The 18,565-nt window shown below is 39.3% G+C and overlaps 1 protein-coding gene across 1 annotated transcript; it reads right to left on the reverse strand.

Annotated features, from left to right (window-relative positions):
• Nucleotides 1-395: 395 nt before the first annotated feature.
• On the reverse strand, nucleotides 396-18,145 carry LOC141905103 (sterol regulatory element-binding protein 1-like). Its single transcript, XM_074793863.1, has 17 exons — nucleotides 18,031-18,145; nucleotides 16,757-17,352; nucleotides 13,331-13,861; nucleotides 10,785-10,893; nucleotides 9,606-9,716; nucleotides 8,812-9,000; nucleotides 8,187-8,371; nucleotides 7,633-7,888; nucleotides 6,261-6,421; nucleotides 4,720-4,882; nucleotides 4,227-4,329; nucleotides 3,868-3,980; nucleotides 3,509-3,641; nucleotides 2,988-3,177; nucleotides 2,425-2,604; nucleotides 2,222-2,336; nucleotides 396-1,765 (listed from the first exon to the last, which is right to left on the reverse strand). Exons 1-17 carry the CDS (start codon nucleotides 18,140-18,142, stop codon nucleotides 1,515-1,517), a joined length of 3,498 nt encoding a protein of 1,165 aa, XP_074649964.1. The 5' UTR covers nucleotides 18,143-18,145; the 3' UTR covers nucleotides 396-1,514.
• Nucleotides 18,146-18,565: the final 420 nt, after the last annotated feature.

Here is an 18,565-nt window from a genome sequence, read left to right on the forward strand (position 1 = left end):
TGTTCCAGTCAGTAAATTTAAAATAAGTACCTACCCTATTTACGTTAATTCTACAGTGGAACCTCGTTAAAACTACAACGATTTATCGGTTATTACAAACCTAGAATTTCATCGCAAATAGAACAATTTTAATAATTCATACTCGAAATAAATAATGAACTATCTCATATTTATAACAGATTTTCTAATCCCCTGAAGTACGTTGTAACGAGGTTCCATTGTAGATCCTTTAAAATAAGGATACGGGTAGATTTAAATATTTTGCAGAGCTTTCTAAAGTTAAAGCAGTCAGGTATCCAGTGTCGGGTTACCACATTATCCTTTTACATTGCCAGGAAAGAGGAAGGACTCCAGAACCCTCGAAGAAACAAAGAAACTCTGACAAGCCATTTTCAAGACGATATACATAACTAGTAATTATTATTTATACAATGTTTTTTTTACAATTCACATGCATATAATACATGGACAGGATTAGCAACAAATTTCTACAGCTGAAGAACTAGCCAAAGTTATCTGTATTACGATTTTTGACATCGAAAAAAAAATTGTTTCTTTAGCAACAGTTAGCTTTGCCTCGATATGAGCATCAGGAAAAATAAGCACAAATAAAATAGCGAATACAATGAATGCAAGCGTAGATAAAAATGAAACAAAAATATAATATCAATCCCTTTATTCTCAAACTCCAGTGAAGTTAGCGTCGGTGATATTTAGTTTTTTCTCAAACTTGGCAAATTCGTTTTTTACTTAAATTGAAACGGTGAAAACCCATAAATTTTTCTAACAAATTATTATAACCGATCAAGTACTTGAAAGCTTGAAAAAATAAAAAGATTCACTGGTATTATCAAGTGCTACCAGGGCCTCAATATATATGTACGCGATTGAAGTGCAGAGTAAGATACAAGCAGATTACATAAATATTACGAGCATCCACATCCACACGAGATGGATGAAATAAAGTAAACATTTTCCAGGCATCCTAAACAACTAGCGTAGTACACGTAGTCATATCCATAAATATATCTAATAGTACATAAAATCCGTAGATTATCATTATACAGATTAAATCCAGTTATTCTCTCAATATTGAATATCCATCATGAATCTAGTTGTTAAAGAATATTTTCAGGTGCCTCGGTTCTCTGATGTACAAAGGGAATTACATAGCGAGCACTTGTTGATTTCACGCAATACATTACTAATATGTATCCGATTTTTAAAAATTCATAATATTAAATGATATGAATTGATCGAAACGTCTAAACGACTTATTTTCAACAATTTTTACATAAATTAGAAATGATATTTATATTCTAGTCAAATGCAGTAGACTCCGCTCAAGTCGGACCATAAAATGTGTCCGCCTCAAGCATTATCTGAGTTGGATGTTATGTTTTTCTTAAATAGTGTCACAAAAAATATTTCAACAAACATCCGAATTGAACGGTTATCCGAGTTGATCGGATCCGACTCGAGTAGAGTCTATCTACTGTCTGTTGTATATAGGATTAACACGCCGCCATTGTTATTCCTTTCTGTTTGTGGATATCGGATGGATTCAATTTCATCATCATTTGATGGCAATCTTGCAGCGAACGTTTATCGCCGAGACTTTTACAAACTTTCACCGCCTCCGCGATCATGTCGACCTGCTGCCCGGGCGACGACAGTACTTGCGTCGGTAAATGTCGACACGCCAGTAGTAAAGCTGCCGCGCGATCTCGCAGTTCGAACTTCGTCTCGACGATTTCAACTCGTTCTGAAATCAGATAATCAATGTTAGATATAGTTAAGTTTATGAATTAGGTACAAGAATGCTATAAAAATGAATACATGTAGCATACACAAGACCACTTGTCTCTGAACTTAAAACAACAAGTTCCTGCAGCACTTATCCTATAGATACATATTGTTTAGTTAACACTTTAATAAAAATATTTCTAACATCTTTGAACAATCCCAAGCAATTTCTTGACTAGTTGATGCTGCCAGCTGGTGGCAGGCGTTGTTACTAAATGATAGTAAGCCGAATGAACGAAAGCAATCAAGAATTCTTCTCGCGGCAAATGAGGATCCGGACAAAGACTCTCGTATTTCTTCTCGGATTCAATTAAAATCTATTCATAACTTTTTAAAATTCTATGGATGATGAATACACAATGAATTGAGCGATGAAGTTTTGACAGAGCTGTTTATGACGGGTTCGTTAGCTCACCTTTCTCAGCGCGAGATGTACTTTGTCTACGCCTGATAGTCCTGTCCAGTAATTGCTGCGTTTTACTTGGGTTCGCTCCGGCCATTAAACGCGCCGTTGCTTCGTGTAAGAAAACCTACAAAACGGAGACCGGTTAACTGCTTTATCAAAGTTGTAAAAACAGGATTTTCACAAATTTTCTAGTTCACGACGCTAATACTCACGCGATGTAAAGCTGGTTTCAGTTTCTGCGATATCTTTCTCAGCGTGTTCAAATCCTGTTGAAACGCCCTCTGCTCGGTCTGACAAACCGTCGTACTCGACACGCTGTCCGATTCTTTCTCTTGCTGCCAGATGGCGGTGCGAGTCATCAACAACCAGTCCGTTACGACCATCTGTACACTCTGCGAACCGAATGAGACTAGTGTAATTTGATATTCGAATTAAATGCAATGACGCTCGAAACTTAAAACCTTAATTGTGTTAACTATCACGTTGCCTTTAATGCGAGATACATTTGACAAATTTTGAGTGCATTTCTATCCAATCATCATCACAATGAAATCTATAACAGAATGTCATCCTCCGCGTACCGAGTCATTCAGCGCGATGTCGTTAACGCTTTGTTTCTAGGATTGCACTGCAGATGCATCGCATGAATTTAAACAGAAATGCAATGCAACTACAATGCACCCGAGCTACAAACATGAATTCGTCTTCTTCGCCACCGTAAGCATTGTCATGCCTGAAATACTAACTGAGAGATGACCGTTGAGGTAAAACCTACCGGGTATAGATGTAAACAACTGCCGCACGTCGGGCTGATCAGCGAATTCTCCGAGCTGAAACTCTCGCGCAACAATTGTCCCGATTTATCGCATTGTTTCAGAATGTTGTATTCGTGCGACGATTTCTCATTCGTCAGAACGGATTTCTTCGCTTTGAACGCCAACAATGCGCTTCTCGCTAACGGATCGCTGAAATAAAAATCGAATGGAATATTACAATCGTACATTTTCCATCATATGATGCATTCAGTGTTCTCCATATGCTGGAATTTTTAAAGGGGTTGCATTATTACATTGTGGCTGCTGAAGTAGCTGGTTTTCGATACTTCAAAAAATACAGAAAATTTAAGCTTAATATTCATGTAATCTTCTATTTGATACATTAGCTCAATATATTTCAAAGTAATTATCTGCATTGATAGAATATTAACATCCATTCTGGTAGGGGCAGAATATATTTTATCAGGGGTGGCTGATTCTCACATGGGTGGATATAACCCCAATGAAACCTGCTGTGTACCTGTTGTTCTGTAGAACAGCCGGAAACGATTCGATGATAGGATAAAATCGGGCAGCATTTTTCTCATCACCCGTCAGCCAGTACGTGGCTACCGTTAGAACAGCCGACCACCATTTAGACGCGACATCACCCACTGCGTAAAATACACGATGATATTGAACAATACTGAATTACAGCCGCTGTACGGAGAACAATAAGAATTCAATTCACAGGCTAATAACGCGATAATAGCTGTTACAAAGCCAACAGCTGGTTTTAATAGAGACCTAGTAACGATATTCCCAGGTAGACTCAATGATACACAGTACAACGGGCGCTAATAACAAGAGCTAGTTCACAATTAAACGAATACGACTTACAATGAGATGTAAAAGGAGTGCTGTAGTCATCGTCGGACTTTTTGTTGCTTTTCGTCGCCGCGTTTGCGCAGTCGGATAATAACTGTAAATACTCGATCACATCAGTAGATTCTCTGAAATGAATGAATATATTAAACAGACGTGTACACGTAGCATTCAGAACAAGTAGAATTATACTATGTTCTAGGCTACCATGAATTTCCTTTAAATCTCTGAAAACCATAATTTTTTCATTTACAGAATTTTGTCTGGTAAAGTTTTATTTAGATTAGGTTTGCGCTATAATTTTCAAATTGATCAATTCGCAGTACTGTACATAGCGGTAGTTAGACTTATCCGGAGTATTCGTTTATACTTACTTGCTATTGTCTGTAGAGCCGATGTTTGGTGTCAGAAGAGTGAACAATGAAATCTCCAGTAAATGTTCCCGATAGGCGCGGGTAACAAATGACAGCGGATTAGCTGAAACGTTAACATCATAACAATTGAAACACATTTCAATGTTAGTTCAAAATCATTTAACATAAGCCGCCATCACAAAAACGTTTTTGACCCTTTCCAAATTCTGCATAAACCAGATTAAGCCGGGCTCCAATGGCCAACCAGTCACACTGGTCACAAATGGACATGGGCCAAATTTGGCCAGATGACCTAACTCATCGGAACACTCCAGGGCCACATGTCAAATTATTCCATGTGAATTCTAACTGGTTCTGTAAGCGATTTGCCTCAGTTAGTCACAGCATTGTTTTCAGTAACAATGTGAAGATCAGTTTCAACCAGGCCATATCGCCTCATGTGAATGCAGCTATTGTAAATGTAAGTGATACAGGTACCAGTCGACACACTTACCTTCATCACCGAGAAGAGTGAAGACTGTGTCACTACCGGTCAACGACCAATCACCATCCACGAAAAATCGATGTCCTTGCGGATGGCATAACCACTGCATCGACGACGGTATAGTGCCGCCACCTAGCGTACAAATATGTCGTCCTTTACTCAAATAGTATCTCTGCCAAAGAAAAATAAATATACTCATATAAATTTTCAGAGAGGCTAAGCGCGTCAATTGGTGCAGATCGCTTTCTGATAAAGCTCTGTCCGTATTAAAGTGATTTCCCCGAAGACTGCCGCGAGTCTTCGGATTGTTGCGCGTCTAACAAGTCGTGGATGAATATCTCCCCGAAAGTGTCGAGCATCCACAACACCAGCGAAAACATCAACAAACATATCACCGGGATAATATAGACTAATTCCGCCATGTTGATCCGAACTGCTTACTTCACGAGTATCCCCCCTGAGCGCGCGATGTTTCAATTCAACAACAAGAAATCGCTACAGTTCGAAAAGATATACAACTAGTGAGTAAGAGAGTATCCCTAGTGAGAGAGAGTATCCCTAGTGCATAGGCTGTAAAGAGATATTTATACCGCAACTGTTTAACATCTCACAGCGCGGAGAACTATAAACCCCAGGGTCGTTGTTCCTCATTCCTATATAAACAAGCCCTACATTTACTGCACGTTATGTTATGTAAAGAAAAAACTCTTATCGTTTATTCGACAAGATTCTATATTCTCAAGGTCGTGGCGCAGATTTTGATGATTGGAAAGCTTCGGATATTATTCTTTTTTCTACCGTATGATTCGTACCTAAAAAAGATTACGGTAACCCTCGAAGAAACAAGTAATTATACCCAGGATGAGAGAGAGAGAGCATGCAGGAGGGCTGGAAGTAGTTTTAGCTGGGGATAATAAACAGTGATACTCGGGTGATTTATTCCTAACGAGGAGGATGAGTGTTAGAGAATGTAGGTATACAGTTTGTGCTAGTAGATATTGCTAGAAGATTAGACACACCGTAGTAAGGGCAACTAAATATCATTATCTAGAGGGGTCAGTTATTTATTACATAAGCAATAAAAGCCAGATTATCATTATCATCATCAGTTGTGAACGATCTGTTGTTTTCTGTTATTTTATTATGTTCTCTTAATTCATCTACTTTTGGTATATCTAATTGTTAATATGTACATAACTTGGCCTACTGTCACAATTATCTTTTTGGTGTTGCTACAAATGTGCATCGTACCTACGCATTCTATCTAGTAAAATAGTCATATAATTGTTTTTAAAATCTGTATAGACTCTAATTCCATCCCCTTTTTTCCCTGATTTTTTGATGTGATTACACAAAATTTTCCCGAGAAAATCAGAGGTTTGTAGAATGTTACAATTCATTCATTTTTTAAATCTTTCGGATTCCCTGAGTTTTCCTGGTCAGTGGCCAACCTGTTAACTGATTATTTTTTCTGATTCCCTGATACTCGTTTGATTATTGGCACAGAAAATTATGAAGCGAATGAGATAAAAGTATATACGTATTCATACCGAAATGATTTGAGAGGCAAATGATAGTTTAAATCTAATCGCTGCAGTAGTGTAGATCTCGGCCATCGTCTCGCGGGGTAGAGCAGAACCGGCCGCTTCGCCGAGGTTTATAGCGCTCAAACACAGACTGAGACCGCTCAATGCACCGTCGCTGATATGCCCTGAAAGTACAAATCGAAGTCAAAGCTGATTCCTGATTTTCTACCCTTTGACCAGGTACGAATAAAACATAAACCCTTTCAGTGCGATTAAACCTATCTGCGGTGTATAGATATTATCAGTAATTGGTTTTTAGTCTAGTTGAAAGATGGCAGTACCTGTCAAACATAGCGAAATATAAGTAACTAACGAATCACTGCACTATAGGGGTACAACACGTTATTCAACGCACCGAGGTGGAATTTTTATAAAAATCATCCCCAGCACTTTCGGGTATTGATCAGTTAGCACTGAAACCGTTGAACGTTACTTAGATTTACATAGTGTAATGTAACGGTGATATGAACGTTTTTCTTTGAACTTCTCTACAGCCCTAGATCGAGCAGTTTTACGCAGAGAAAGAATCAGCCCTAGATCGAGCCGTTTTACGCAGAAATGACGGAGAAAGAATCAATGTCATCGCGTCTCATTTTCCGACGCCTGTCTTTTACGCACACAACAATACCCTGGATATACTCAGACAATAAACAGTACGAAATTCACCCGAAGCTACAGAAATTCGAAACGTAAGATTCATATGAAATTTTAATAAACCGAGACACTTCGTCGCGAGTCTTAGAAAGTAGAGAAAGTACTTTTTCTTTTTTCGCGTATGGCTAGAAAGCAGATTTATGAACTCGATGTCATCAATTATGCATGCAGACAGATTACGGATGAACTCATTTAAAAGTGAAATCAGTTTAATTACTGAAGAGTGAAATTACGTGCGCACAGGAAGATGATCGCTATGGAAAATTCAAAGCTTTTTAATGAAAAAATCAATCAATTTAAATAAGTCACGAACGCACCCGATAAAATCATAATATCAGAAGAGCTTTCAGGCAATAATCGATTATACCGAAAATCCAGGGATCACAGAAAACCCTTGAATTCGTGTTCTAGCTGGCATTCAGCCAGCATTTATTGCCTCTAATGTATTTCTTCTTAATGATTATATCTAATTTTTTTCTCGAAAAATCTGTAGCTCATCACGAGCATCAAATACAAAGTTTTCATAATTAATGAGCTCTCTAGGTATAGATGCTTTGACATATTTCGCAATAATCTATAAAGCAATATCGATAGTCTAGTTAATTATAGCCGTTTCATGGAAAGTCCAACAACCAAAAGACATCCTTCGCAGTAAAGTTTAGCTAGTTATTCGTAGGCTTACCTGTCAACTGCAGCTGGTTCAGTTTATGATAAACAATAGCCGCATCTCTAGCAGACGCCTTCACATCATCGAGGTCATCGCCATGGAAATAACCGCATTTGCCAGTCATCCACCTTCCGATGTATAAGCGATGCAAAATCTGGCGTAAAACCTGCCAGAAACAGCTAGCTACCTGGTCGACTTTGGACGTAGGCAATGGTCGGCCTAACGACGTCAGACAATCTTGTAAATGTTTACTAGCTGATTGGTAATCGCCCTAGAATATAATAATAATAATCTACAGAACTTCATGAATATTTAGGGGTAAAACGTTGTTTACCTCGGAAAGTATAATAACTACATCAGTCTCTAGTATGAACCACATAGATTTTTAAAATCAGCCAATTATTTCCATCGTTCATGCTAATTGACTATTTCCGATTAAATCATCTTAAAACTTGACCCGGTTTAGCTTTCAATGAAATCCCACTTATTTTCAATGAACTCGAACAATTAGAATTCATTGTAATTCATCGGGCCCTAGTCATTACGATATAATATTCAGCATACGTTACCTTGGCCAAATCGATATCGGCTTGTTTACGATACATCCAGAACCATCTGCCCGATTTCGACTGAGGTTTGATCACCGGTTCACCGAATATCAGGATTCGCGCTAGAACAGCGATAACAATCGAACCGTTGACCAACCATAGCAACATCGTCGGAATCAGCCAGTCCATCCATCCACTGGAGACACCTACACACAGAACAATCAGTCACTTGCAGACAATGACATCAAATATCTTCAAATAGTTGAGTTATTAGTCTTTCTCTTAAAATGGTCAAGGACTCGCAAAAAAGTTGTTTCGCACAAAAAAGTTAAACCTAAATTTGACCCTGCTTGACCCTTTCAGTACAAATCGATGATTTGATAATACATCACACCACGGTGTATCATGCAATATTATATTAGTAGCTTAGGATACACTGCATCACAAGCTTCAGCGTTACGCCTTCTGTACTGGGGCGGGTTTCAAATTATCTCCGGCAGTTTAGGGCAAGAATTGGTCAGCCCTGAAAGGGTTAACATTTTTTTTCTACAAGGCCAACAATTTCAACGAAAGCATTTCACGCTTAAACTTTTATCACGAAACTCTTTTATTTTCGATTCAACTTCGTAGAGAAATATTTTCTCACCAATGTCGTCTTCGTAGCTGTTCAACGTACGACTTCCGGCGTGCATTTTCATGTAGTCCTGTCCGCCGAGATTTCCGACTGAGCCGAACAGCGAACCGAACGGATTGAACGCCAGAACGGCCATCATGAACACGCACAACACCATACGAGACCTGTCTAACATTCCCGTTAACGGTCTCATATCGGAATCTACAATATCGAAATTATTCGGCGTTAATTCAACGTTGCAGTAATAATGATAAATCTTCAGATTCTCGATTCATGTATATTTATAGGCGATTCGAACGTGTGTGTGATCGTACTGCCGAGCTGATCAGTAACGCCGGTGGATGCTACGCAAATGACTAGTAAACCTGACAACGCATAAAGTATGATTACACCAGAGGTAGAGGTAGTTCGGTTATACGGCTTACTGGATTTTTAGTAAATTTCTTATAGAATATATGCGATTTAATTACTATCGGAAATCATAAACACTCAGGGGAATTAGGTAACGAAAAAAAATTGCTGTAAGAGCATTTTAAAAGATGAAAGTCAGGGTCCAATTTTACAAAAAGGTTTTATCTCATTGTTAATTCAGTTTATCTTAAATCGATTTAGGAGTTTATCTTTTTATGTGAAAATGGGTTCACCGGCCAGTTGTATAATCATGGCTTTAACTTAAGACCAGTCTAGGATCTTCTCAGTCCAATACTAGCCAATCTAACAACTTAAGACCCGTCGAATTATTCAAGAGACCATTTTTGAAATCAAGGCTCGACTTGAGAAACGGCTTCGACAGTTTTTATACAAACCTAGCATTTCGACGTCGCTGGTTGGACTCGGCGGTAAAGACGAACCGCTTCCCGACGAAGGCGAAGGTGTCATTCCACCATAGAACTCGGGTGTCGGCAACGCTTCACCCTCTGAAACGAGACGCGGATAATTCGATGATTATCAACGGCAAAGAAAGACTAACAGTAGAAAATCAATTAGGAATAAACGGTAAGCAGTTCAAGTGCATGAGTCATTAGAAAGAGAATGGGAGAGAACAATGGGCGAACACTTTATCGGCGCAAGTCGGGTTCATGGACAGTACGAATAATGATTTTTGTCAGCGTCAAGATGTTCGGCGTTCGAGGAAACGCGAGCGCAATTATCGATTCAGATGCGGACCACGAAAAAGGAGTAAGGTCAGCTAACGAGCAGTATTCGACCGGAGTACCGAATCGTCAACCGTGACCTCGCGTGTGGGCGCTGGTTCAAGTATACACGCTCACGAAACCTAACACGCGCAAACGAATTAGCAAGGAAGGGAGGTGACAGAATATAAATAACGTGAGATCGCGAAAAAGAAGGCTTCATTATCAGTCAATTAAATCAAAGAGAATAATGGTAACATTATCACTCCACACCGCCCACATCAGATTCATAATTACTCCCCACGAACAATACGCATATAGGAATCAGATACACCATCTTCTTCTCTCTCGCAAAGCATTCTATTTGTTAACGCAATTATTTCTAACTGTATAAATGATAAAGGCTGCCAATATAAAAGCCGCATGTCGATCAATACTCAGCTGTTGTATTAACAGCCAACGCGCTGGTATAAACCCACATTATGGGGATATATTCACTGAATAGACCTTGGGAGGCAAAATGAGGATAACCCTAATTGCATCAATTAACTTATATGTACCATGTATGACGAGCAACAGCAAACATGATACACAGCTTGTCTAATTGCCTATTTTCTCAAAATGGATGGAGCTGTAAAGAAGTTTTGGGAATTTTGCTCAAAGTTAAGGAGTTTCAAGCACCTTAAGGAGTTACTAAGGAATCGAGGAGTCGCAACCAGCCCGCAGTTCGTTCATCTATGAACCTAATTACGTTTTCTCTTCTTAAACCTTCAATTTTTTCCTCGATAATCAAATATTCAATTCGCTGTACGATTGTCGACGTAATGTCGCGGTTCAGGCGACGATACCTACCTCCCAATTTCTTGCGCAACAACTCGTTCTCCTGTCGCAACTGGTCATTCTGCGTTTGCAGGAAATGTATGTAATCTATTGTCTTTCTGAGAACGGCCGATTTGTTCAACTGCAATACAGAAAAAATACACATAAATCAATGACAAGAGACACGTATCGATAACAGCTGCTGCGAATTCAAGAGTCAAGCGCACTTCAATCATTCGGCGAATCGCGTCATTCTTATTTTTATCAATCTCGATAAAAGACAATGTAATTATCGTGTTTGCCGTTTTAATTCTGCTTTCATCAGCAGTTTATCTGTAAACGATACGACACGCAGCAGCCAGCGACAACGTACAACGTTATGGATCGGCTCTCATCAATATTATCGACAGCGCGAATGCAACGAGATATGGAAATAGAGAGAAATAGAGAGAGAGAGACTCTCTTCATAATTCTAGGAAGAACATTATCCGCCGTGCCTGGGAAATTCTTACACATAATAAAATAAGCAGAAATACCAGGGTTGTAGGTGCAACCTGCTCGTTATATGAACCAATTAATCGAGTGCTGCGGCGTTTTTTGTATCTAGAGTTTCTGAACTTCCTCTTCTCTTAATAATGCATAGCATCTAAATTATCGCACATCATTTCGTTCGCTTTGCTAATTCCCGCTCAACGGTGAATTTGACAGATTTATCAATAACGCCACCGCCGCCGCGTACCAGGGTCCCGTAAAATATTCAAACGCGCGAAAGCCGCGTTCTCGGCGTTCAAGTATTTCATTTGATTAGCGCCATTGAAATTGATGTTACGAATGGAGAAAATATCGACCTTGAAATCAAACACACGACATTGCTTCATCCGTCCATACGTCACAATAAATCCAGGGATAAATGTCGTTGTGCTTTATTACCGCATTCGAGGGGTTTATGTCCTCACCTCTGAACACTTCGACCAGCCGGTGCCACGGTGTCAACATGGCCATTACAGCGGGCAGCTCTCCATCTCAAGGCAAACAGTATATCACCCGCAGTGAGAAGTGAAGCTCCGAGAGCTTTTTTCTCGTGTCAAACATTGCCTCGAAATTATTGACGGAATGAAAGGGAGGCAAAGTGCACGAGAACTTTGCGATATCGTTAAAGGTCAACTGACAGTCAGTATGATTCACCTCGCTAAACCCACAGTGCATACGTCAAAAATATGCTCTTTCTTTCGAAGATATCTTTGTATTCAAAAGTGCCCATTTCTAAATATATGTCCAGGGTTCGTATTATTTGCAGCCTATGATTTTTCATATGTTTTCCAGGGCCAAATATCCAAATTTCCATAGCTATTAAATGACGTATAAGCTTATGCACGCAAAAAACAAATATTAGGCCTACACTAAAACATCATGCGAACCTAATTTCTAGGATTAGGATCATTCTAGGATTCCATAGGTTCAAACATAAAAATAACAGCCTTGAAAAAATTGCTAATTTCCATAACTTTGCCAGGATTTTCCGGACTGTTCGAACCCTGCATGTGTTGAACAGGTGAATCCAGCATAGTGATTCTCAAATCATGACCATTGTTTCAATTCATAAAGCTTTAATTTGAAAAGCCGACTTGTCTAATGCATGGTTATGGATTGAGAATAGTCACTGATCTAAAAAAAAACATCCAACCAAATCAACGGTATTGGAACTGAAAAAATGTCTTAGTACTACGGCTTGTTTGTCATGGGAGGTTGCAAATCCAGGCTTCCAGGGCACCCGCAAACCATCAGCATCCAGGGCCCTACCTAAACACACAGTTATCTGGTACAGTATAATAATGTGGTGGCTTTTTATATAGGTCGGCTTTTTAATTATACCCGCTACAACTAGAACTGAATACAGCAATCTAAACAAATGACTGTTATTTGAATACCGCATGAAATTGTTTTAATAATGCACTACATCGATGCAGGAAGCGATATCGAATTCAGCTGTGTAAAACATTATCCACGTAGGGATTCATTTTCATTAACGCCGGAGTACAACGCACCAATTATAACATGAAATCAGATTGGTTTACAAAACCAGAAATCACAATCATCGAGCAACGCGAAATACAGCCTCAACACAACGAATACACTGCCTGCCGTGGCGGCCGCTGCTGCTGCTGCTGCTGCATACCACCCGTGCCTGGGAGAAATTATAAACCATCATTAACTGACTGCCCTGCAACCTAGAACCAGTTCCAATTCATATAAAACATCAATTACGAGGAGAAAGATAACCAACTGATAAACCAGAACGCGCTCCTCTCCTCGTATTAACAGTGAATGCCTATATATCTCATACATTCATGACATATCTCTATTGAGCTTCTGAGCTGAAGCGAGGGGAAGACAAGAGCAGCATTCATACACGGCACCATTGATTCAGGCAGCGGCTGACCTAAATATTCTACCAGGGACGTCTTAATACTACAGATACATAATACCCCGCGCGCTAAAACGACACACACACACACAACCCTGAAAATAAAGCCGCGTTTTATTATAACGACGACGAAAAAAATAAAAAGTTCACTGACCTTCGCGACTTCTCCGATGACGATATTCTTCAATTCGATGATCTTATCGTTGATGCTCAATCGATATCGTTTTTCGATCGCGTTGTGCGCCGAACGTTTCTCGCCTTTAAACACCGGTCTCTGCTGCTGTTGCTGCTGTTGAACGGCGTTGAATTGCGCCTGAGCGGCAGACGGCGTAATCCTCGTAATCGGCACTTTCTCCAGCCCGGCGCCCATCGCGGTCGTCGACGTAACCGTCGGAGAGCCGCGTTTCGGAGTCGGAGCGACATGTTTGGCGACGTGTATTTTAGGTGTCGTCGGAGCCGGTTTCGCGGTGATTGTTTTTTCGACTACTCGCACCGGTATCGGCGGCGACGACGTCGTAGTACTGATTATCGCCTGTGTATTTCCTAACTGCACTGTCTGTATCGGCGAGGCGGTGGTTACCGGACTCGAGCCGATCGTGACGACCTGCGCAGTCGTAGCTGGTGCCGCCGATGCTGCTGCTGAACCGGCTTTGTTCGCAGCTGCTAGTTGACTCTGCAGTAATAGCTGCAATCATATAAACAAACCACGTACAAGGGGTTAATAAACACCGGCCAATCACCGGTCGGGATTATATGGTCTGACTTTCTTCGAGTAATCCGATTGGCTGATCGCGACGAGGAATCAAATATATTTACGAGGGACTTGATGAGCGCGTAAACTAAATCACCCCGATCTAGTAAAACTTTCTCACACTGGTTCCTCGATCCAGGACACCCTAAATCAAACGCGCTACATGCAACTCCATCAAATCATTATTCGAACAATTCATCCATTCAAGGTTGCGCATTTCAAAGCGCTTAGCTCGTTATTGGTTCTTGTGCATTGAGGAAATAAATTCTTCGAAACCGTGAACAATAGGAAACCGAAATGCACTAAAATCAGAAACCTTACTGCGCGTGAAAAAAACAAAAAATGTTGTAAAATCATAAATCGTAATCCTAATTTAGCATGAAAAAAAAAGAAGAAAACTTTCTAGAAAAATGGAAACGGAATTTCTATGTACAAAATCGGAAATAAATTGCTACGAATCACTATTCATTAAAATTGATCCGGCAAAACAGATATTTATACAGCCCCTATTCACATAGATTTTGGACGGTAATCAGAAATTTGATAGCGTCTATTAAACAAAGACAGATGGAAAAACATCCGTCGTAATCGTGCAAAAATTCCGCGCAAGGTCAGCAGCACTTTTTAGCTACAATAAGCCTGCACTTTTAACAGTCAAGACGTTTAGTCACATTGTCCACACAACGACAATGAAATAGAATTTCAATTACGATCATTTTTTCAAAAGTATTTTTTGGTGTCGAATAACTAAATCAAAATCTAGACCTGTTCGAAAATTGAAGTTCATAAAAACATTCAGAGTTTTTTAGTTTTTGTGGGCAATTTTTAGGAGCAATCCAAGACTCAACCGACATAAGGCTATATTGATTCAAACCTCACGATTGAATAAACCGGAAGGCGACCACAATTTTTTTATGGGATACATTATATAGAATACATGAACTCCTCACAATCAGCCGTGTCTGGCCGGCCTATCTACTATGTATTTAGTCTGACAAACTGTTGTGAACTCGGTTTCACCCTTGACAAAGTGTACATTCAAAACAACTTCATACACAGGCAGACTCTCCAGGGTCCTAATCCTTATCCAGGGCACTTTTAATATTTTTGAATCCTCGCTGATCCTCAACAAAAATTGTACATATTATGCTAAGAGCAGCCAAACATACCGACATCTTAGACCTATCAACATTTTATGTCTTTTCATCACTATTTAAAGTCTATAGTATGGAGCGATATTTTTTTTAGGTATGATAATTCAACATGAACTATGAACATGAACAAGAAGCAAAGAATGATCAAAAGAATAAGAGCCTGTAGCCAGGCCGATGTATACTTCTTCAGAGATGGAACAAATTGCTATCAACATTCATAAACCAGATAGTTCTGTGGTGTTTAATCTATACAGCTTATAGCTTATAACAGAGGATATTAGCACAATATCAACTGATAAGATGAAGGCAAGATTTTTCGATTTATACCGGTAGTTATCTACGGCTTACCCGGCGTGTCGGGAAGAATCCGAAATACACCCTACATTGACTCATAACAAGCAAACTTACTCGAAAGTTTATTGACGCCTTGAAAAATAACGCATATTATTGCTTGATATTGGCTACAATAAATCAATATTAAAGATCAATTAAGTCATTTTTGCATTGAGTATCAATACATAAATTGAATTACCCGACAACCAGTCTAGCCCAGATAAATTGATGATGTGCACATCTCAAAAAATCATTATTGAAATTTATCAAAAATAAAACAGAGTTATGAAATATATTTAATTACAAAATAAACGCCAAAAATTAACATGTAATTGTAATTTTAAAAGGCCAACATTGATACATGCATCTACACATTATTGTAACACTTTTATGCATCAAAAAATTCATAAGAAAAGTCATAAATGCTTCATGGCCTCAGGCCACAGGTCTGAGGCTGTCACGCGCAAATTCAATTCAATCTGGCAGGATATGGTTACTTGAGAAATTGTGAAAGAATAGCGCTTGTAGACTCAATAGTTTTATAATAGCAAAACAAATCAAAAGCTGGTTCGCTTTGCTTATAGCTTAGTTTGCTCAGTGCCAACCAGATGTCAGCACAAACTAGTCTAGGCAATGCAAGTGAATACCGCGAGTAGATATCTTGATAGGAAAATGGAAGGCCCAATAGATCTTTTGCTTAGAATGAATGAATGCAAAAGAATCAATAATGATAACCTAAGCGCTTTGAAATGTGCAACATTGAATGGTGAATTGTTCGAATAATGATGAGTTGTATGTAGTGCGTTTGATTTAGGGTGTCCAGGATCGGGCAACCAGTGTGAGAAAGTTTTACTACTTTAGTTTATCAATCCTTAATATTAATTTGTCAATGCCAATATAAAGCAATAATGATAGACTAGCAGTACGCAGTGCCAGCTTATATTCTCTCTAATATCGCTCAAGTGCCTAAAAATTGTATCAAAATGCGCCTGAGAATTTTCAGAGCTGATTTTTTGCTTGGCACTCGCTCAGCGTGGAAACTTTCCTTTTTTAACTGAAGACCTTTCTATCAATTTCTTTGTGCGCCTGTCAGTCTGCCCCTGGGTACTGGACTGGACAGCAGGTGAAGGACCCGGTTTTTATGGGCACATGTTATATGATTATCCCACACAGTCGCCACTAGTAGGGGAGATCACATACAATCGATTTATACACATACTAAAATGCTCCTATTAAATTCATGACCAATGGATGGTTGGAAACGTTCTAAGTTCTAGGCTCAATAGCACCTAAAGCTTCCGCCGGTCTAGAACGAATAAGATTAATAGAATGAGACACTGACCTGTTGTAACTGCTGTAAATTAACATGTCCTATATTTGGTTGTATTGTAGTAGGAGTGGCAGTTGTTGTAACTATTTGAGGTTGTACTTGTTGTACGGACTGCAGAACTTGCTGTTGTTGTACGGCCGCCTGCTGTAGCACCGCAGCCTGCTGTTGTTGCTGCAACGCTTGTTGTAATTTCTGTATGAGTAATTTCTGCTGTAATTGCTGCAGTTGTTGGGTTTGCAGTAATTGTTGAACGTTGAGTTGCGGTTGAACTTGAATCTGCGGAATCTGTTGTTGTAAAGCGGCCTGTAGCTGCAGCGGTTGCAGCGTTACGTTCGGCGGCGGTTTCACCTCCAGCGGTTCCTTCGCGTAGCGCAACAAATCAAAATTATCCAAACTGAGTTCCTCTATACCAGCTGCAGGTGCCGAAGAAGACAGCAGCGGTCCAGTAGATGTGGCAGTGGTCAACACTGGTGCGACAGATGCCGCATTAGTCAATACAGGATCTAGGCCTGTTTCTTGTTTGATCAATGATGGTTCTGAATTATTATTGAGCTGCTCGTCAAATATATCGGCTGATTGGTTATTATCCGTTATAAAGCTTATCATATCTGAAAAAATACAAAAGAGATTTGTATTCTAAATTTCCATATTCTGCATAGACCGTTGTTTCAGAACAGAATCAAGGTGCTTGATAATGATTCTTCTTCAGGTGCTGTGCTGGGACCAGTTGCTCAGTTGGTTAAAGATAACCGGTGGACAAATACTGTAGTACCGTAACAATGAACTTTTGTCACTATGTCATATCTACAGATCTACTGCTGTAGGCTAACCGACTTCTTGAACAACTGGTCCAAGGTCAAGGAATTTATAAAAAGGAATCGAGCACAAGGGATGGACAATAATTCGAGTTGACATCATCTGCAGTTTGGAGGAAATTTGAGGCCCTTGCAAATAATCGTATAGGCCTATTCAATTTACAGATCTAAATCATTACTGACATTATACTAGTTAACAAGAAGGAATGATGATGTACAAGTGGTACTGGTGGTAGGCCTAATCTAATCCAGTTCTTTAGATTGGCAACATTAAGCTGACATTCCATTTAAATGGGAAAAGAAAGGTAAAAGAAGCCATTGACAACATAAACAATATCAGCATACACATTGGATGAGTAAACCCGGAAGTAAAATTTAAGGATGAGGTCATAAATAAAAACACGTTTCAAACTGGAATTTCTACCCGTTTTATTCAGAACTACACCTCAAATTACACATCATTAAACTCACCATCAATATCGCTCAGTAAATTTTCACTCAGATCGTGAGTTCCACTTAGAGTTGCCCCGAGATCCGGCAAAGGATCCGTGGAAAAAGGCTGCTGCCATAAACCGTCAGCCATGTTTTCGTCGGGCCATGAAGATTATCAGCCAATCAGCGTCGCCGATTCAATCGGGTGATGTTCCGTATGATTGAAAATACTCTTATGAAAAGTGTATTTCCTTTGATAGTCAACTTACAGTTCAGTGATCATTTCTAAGTAACTAGCTGTAATCATATTTATCCTTGCATAATATCAGTTAATCTATTACTTCAAATTACTTAATTTATAAAACAGTGGATAAAGCATTGCACTATTTCTTGATATTTTTGTTTAGCTTAAACATATAATCAAACGTCATTTTAACGTTTTACCGATATAGAATTGTGGAATCTGAAATGAATAAAAAATATATCATCAAAATATTTGGTCTTAGTTTTCATTTTATGATTCATCATCATGTTTGTAAACATTATAGCGATGACGTCATGCGCCAGAATCACG

The sequence above is a fragment of the Tubulanus polymorphus genome, chromosome 5 (genome assembly GCF_964204645.1).
Source record: "Tubulanus polymorphus chromosome 5, tnTubPoly1.2, whole genome shotgun sequence".
Classification (NCBI taxonomy): domain Eukaryota; kingdom Metazoa; phylum Nemertea; class Palaeonemertea; order Tubulaniformes; family Tubulanidae; genus Tubulanus; species Tubulanus polymorphus.

What these genes read in the sequence shown, in the direction of transcription:
- LOC141905103 (XM_074793863.1), bottom strand. Translation starts at nt 18,142, where the DNA reads ATGGCTGACGGTTTATGGCAGCAGCCTTTTTCCACGGATCCTTTGCCG. An exon ending in TTTACTGAGCGATATTGATG is followed by an intron (nt 17,353 to 18,030) that starts GTGAGTTTAATG and finishes GTATTTTTTCAG; the next exon opens with ATATGATAAGCTTTATAACG. An exon ending in TTGCCTCTCAAATCATTTCG is followed by an intron (nt 4,883 to 6,260) that starts GTATGAATACGT and finishes TTTCTTTGGCAG; the next exon opens with AGATACTATTTGAGTAAAGG.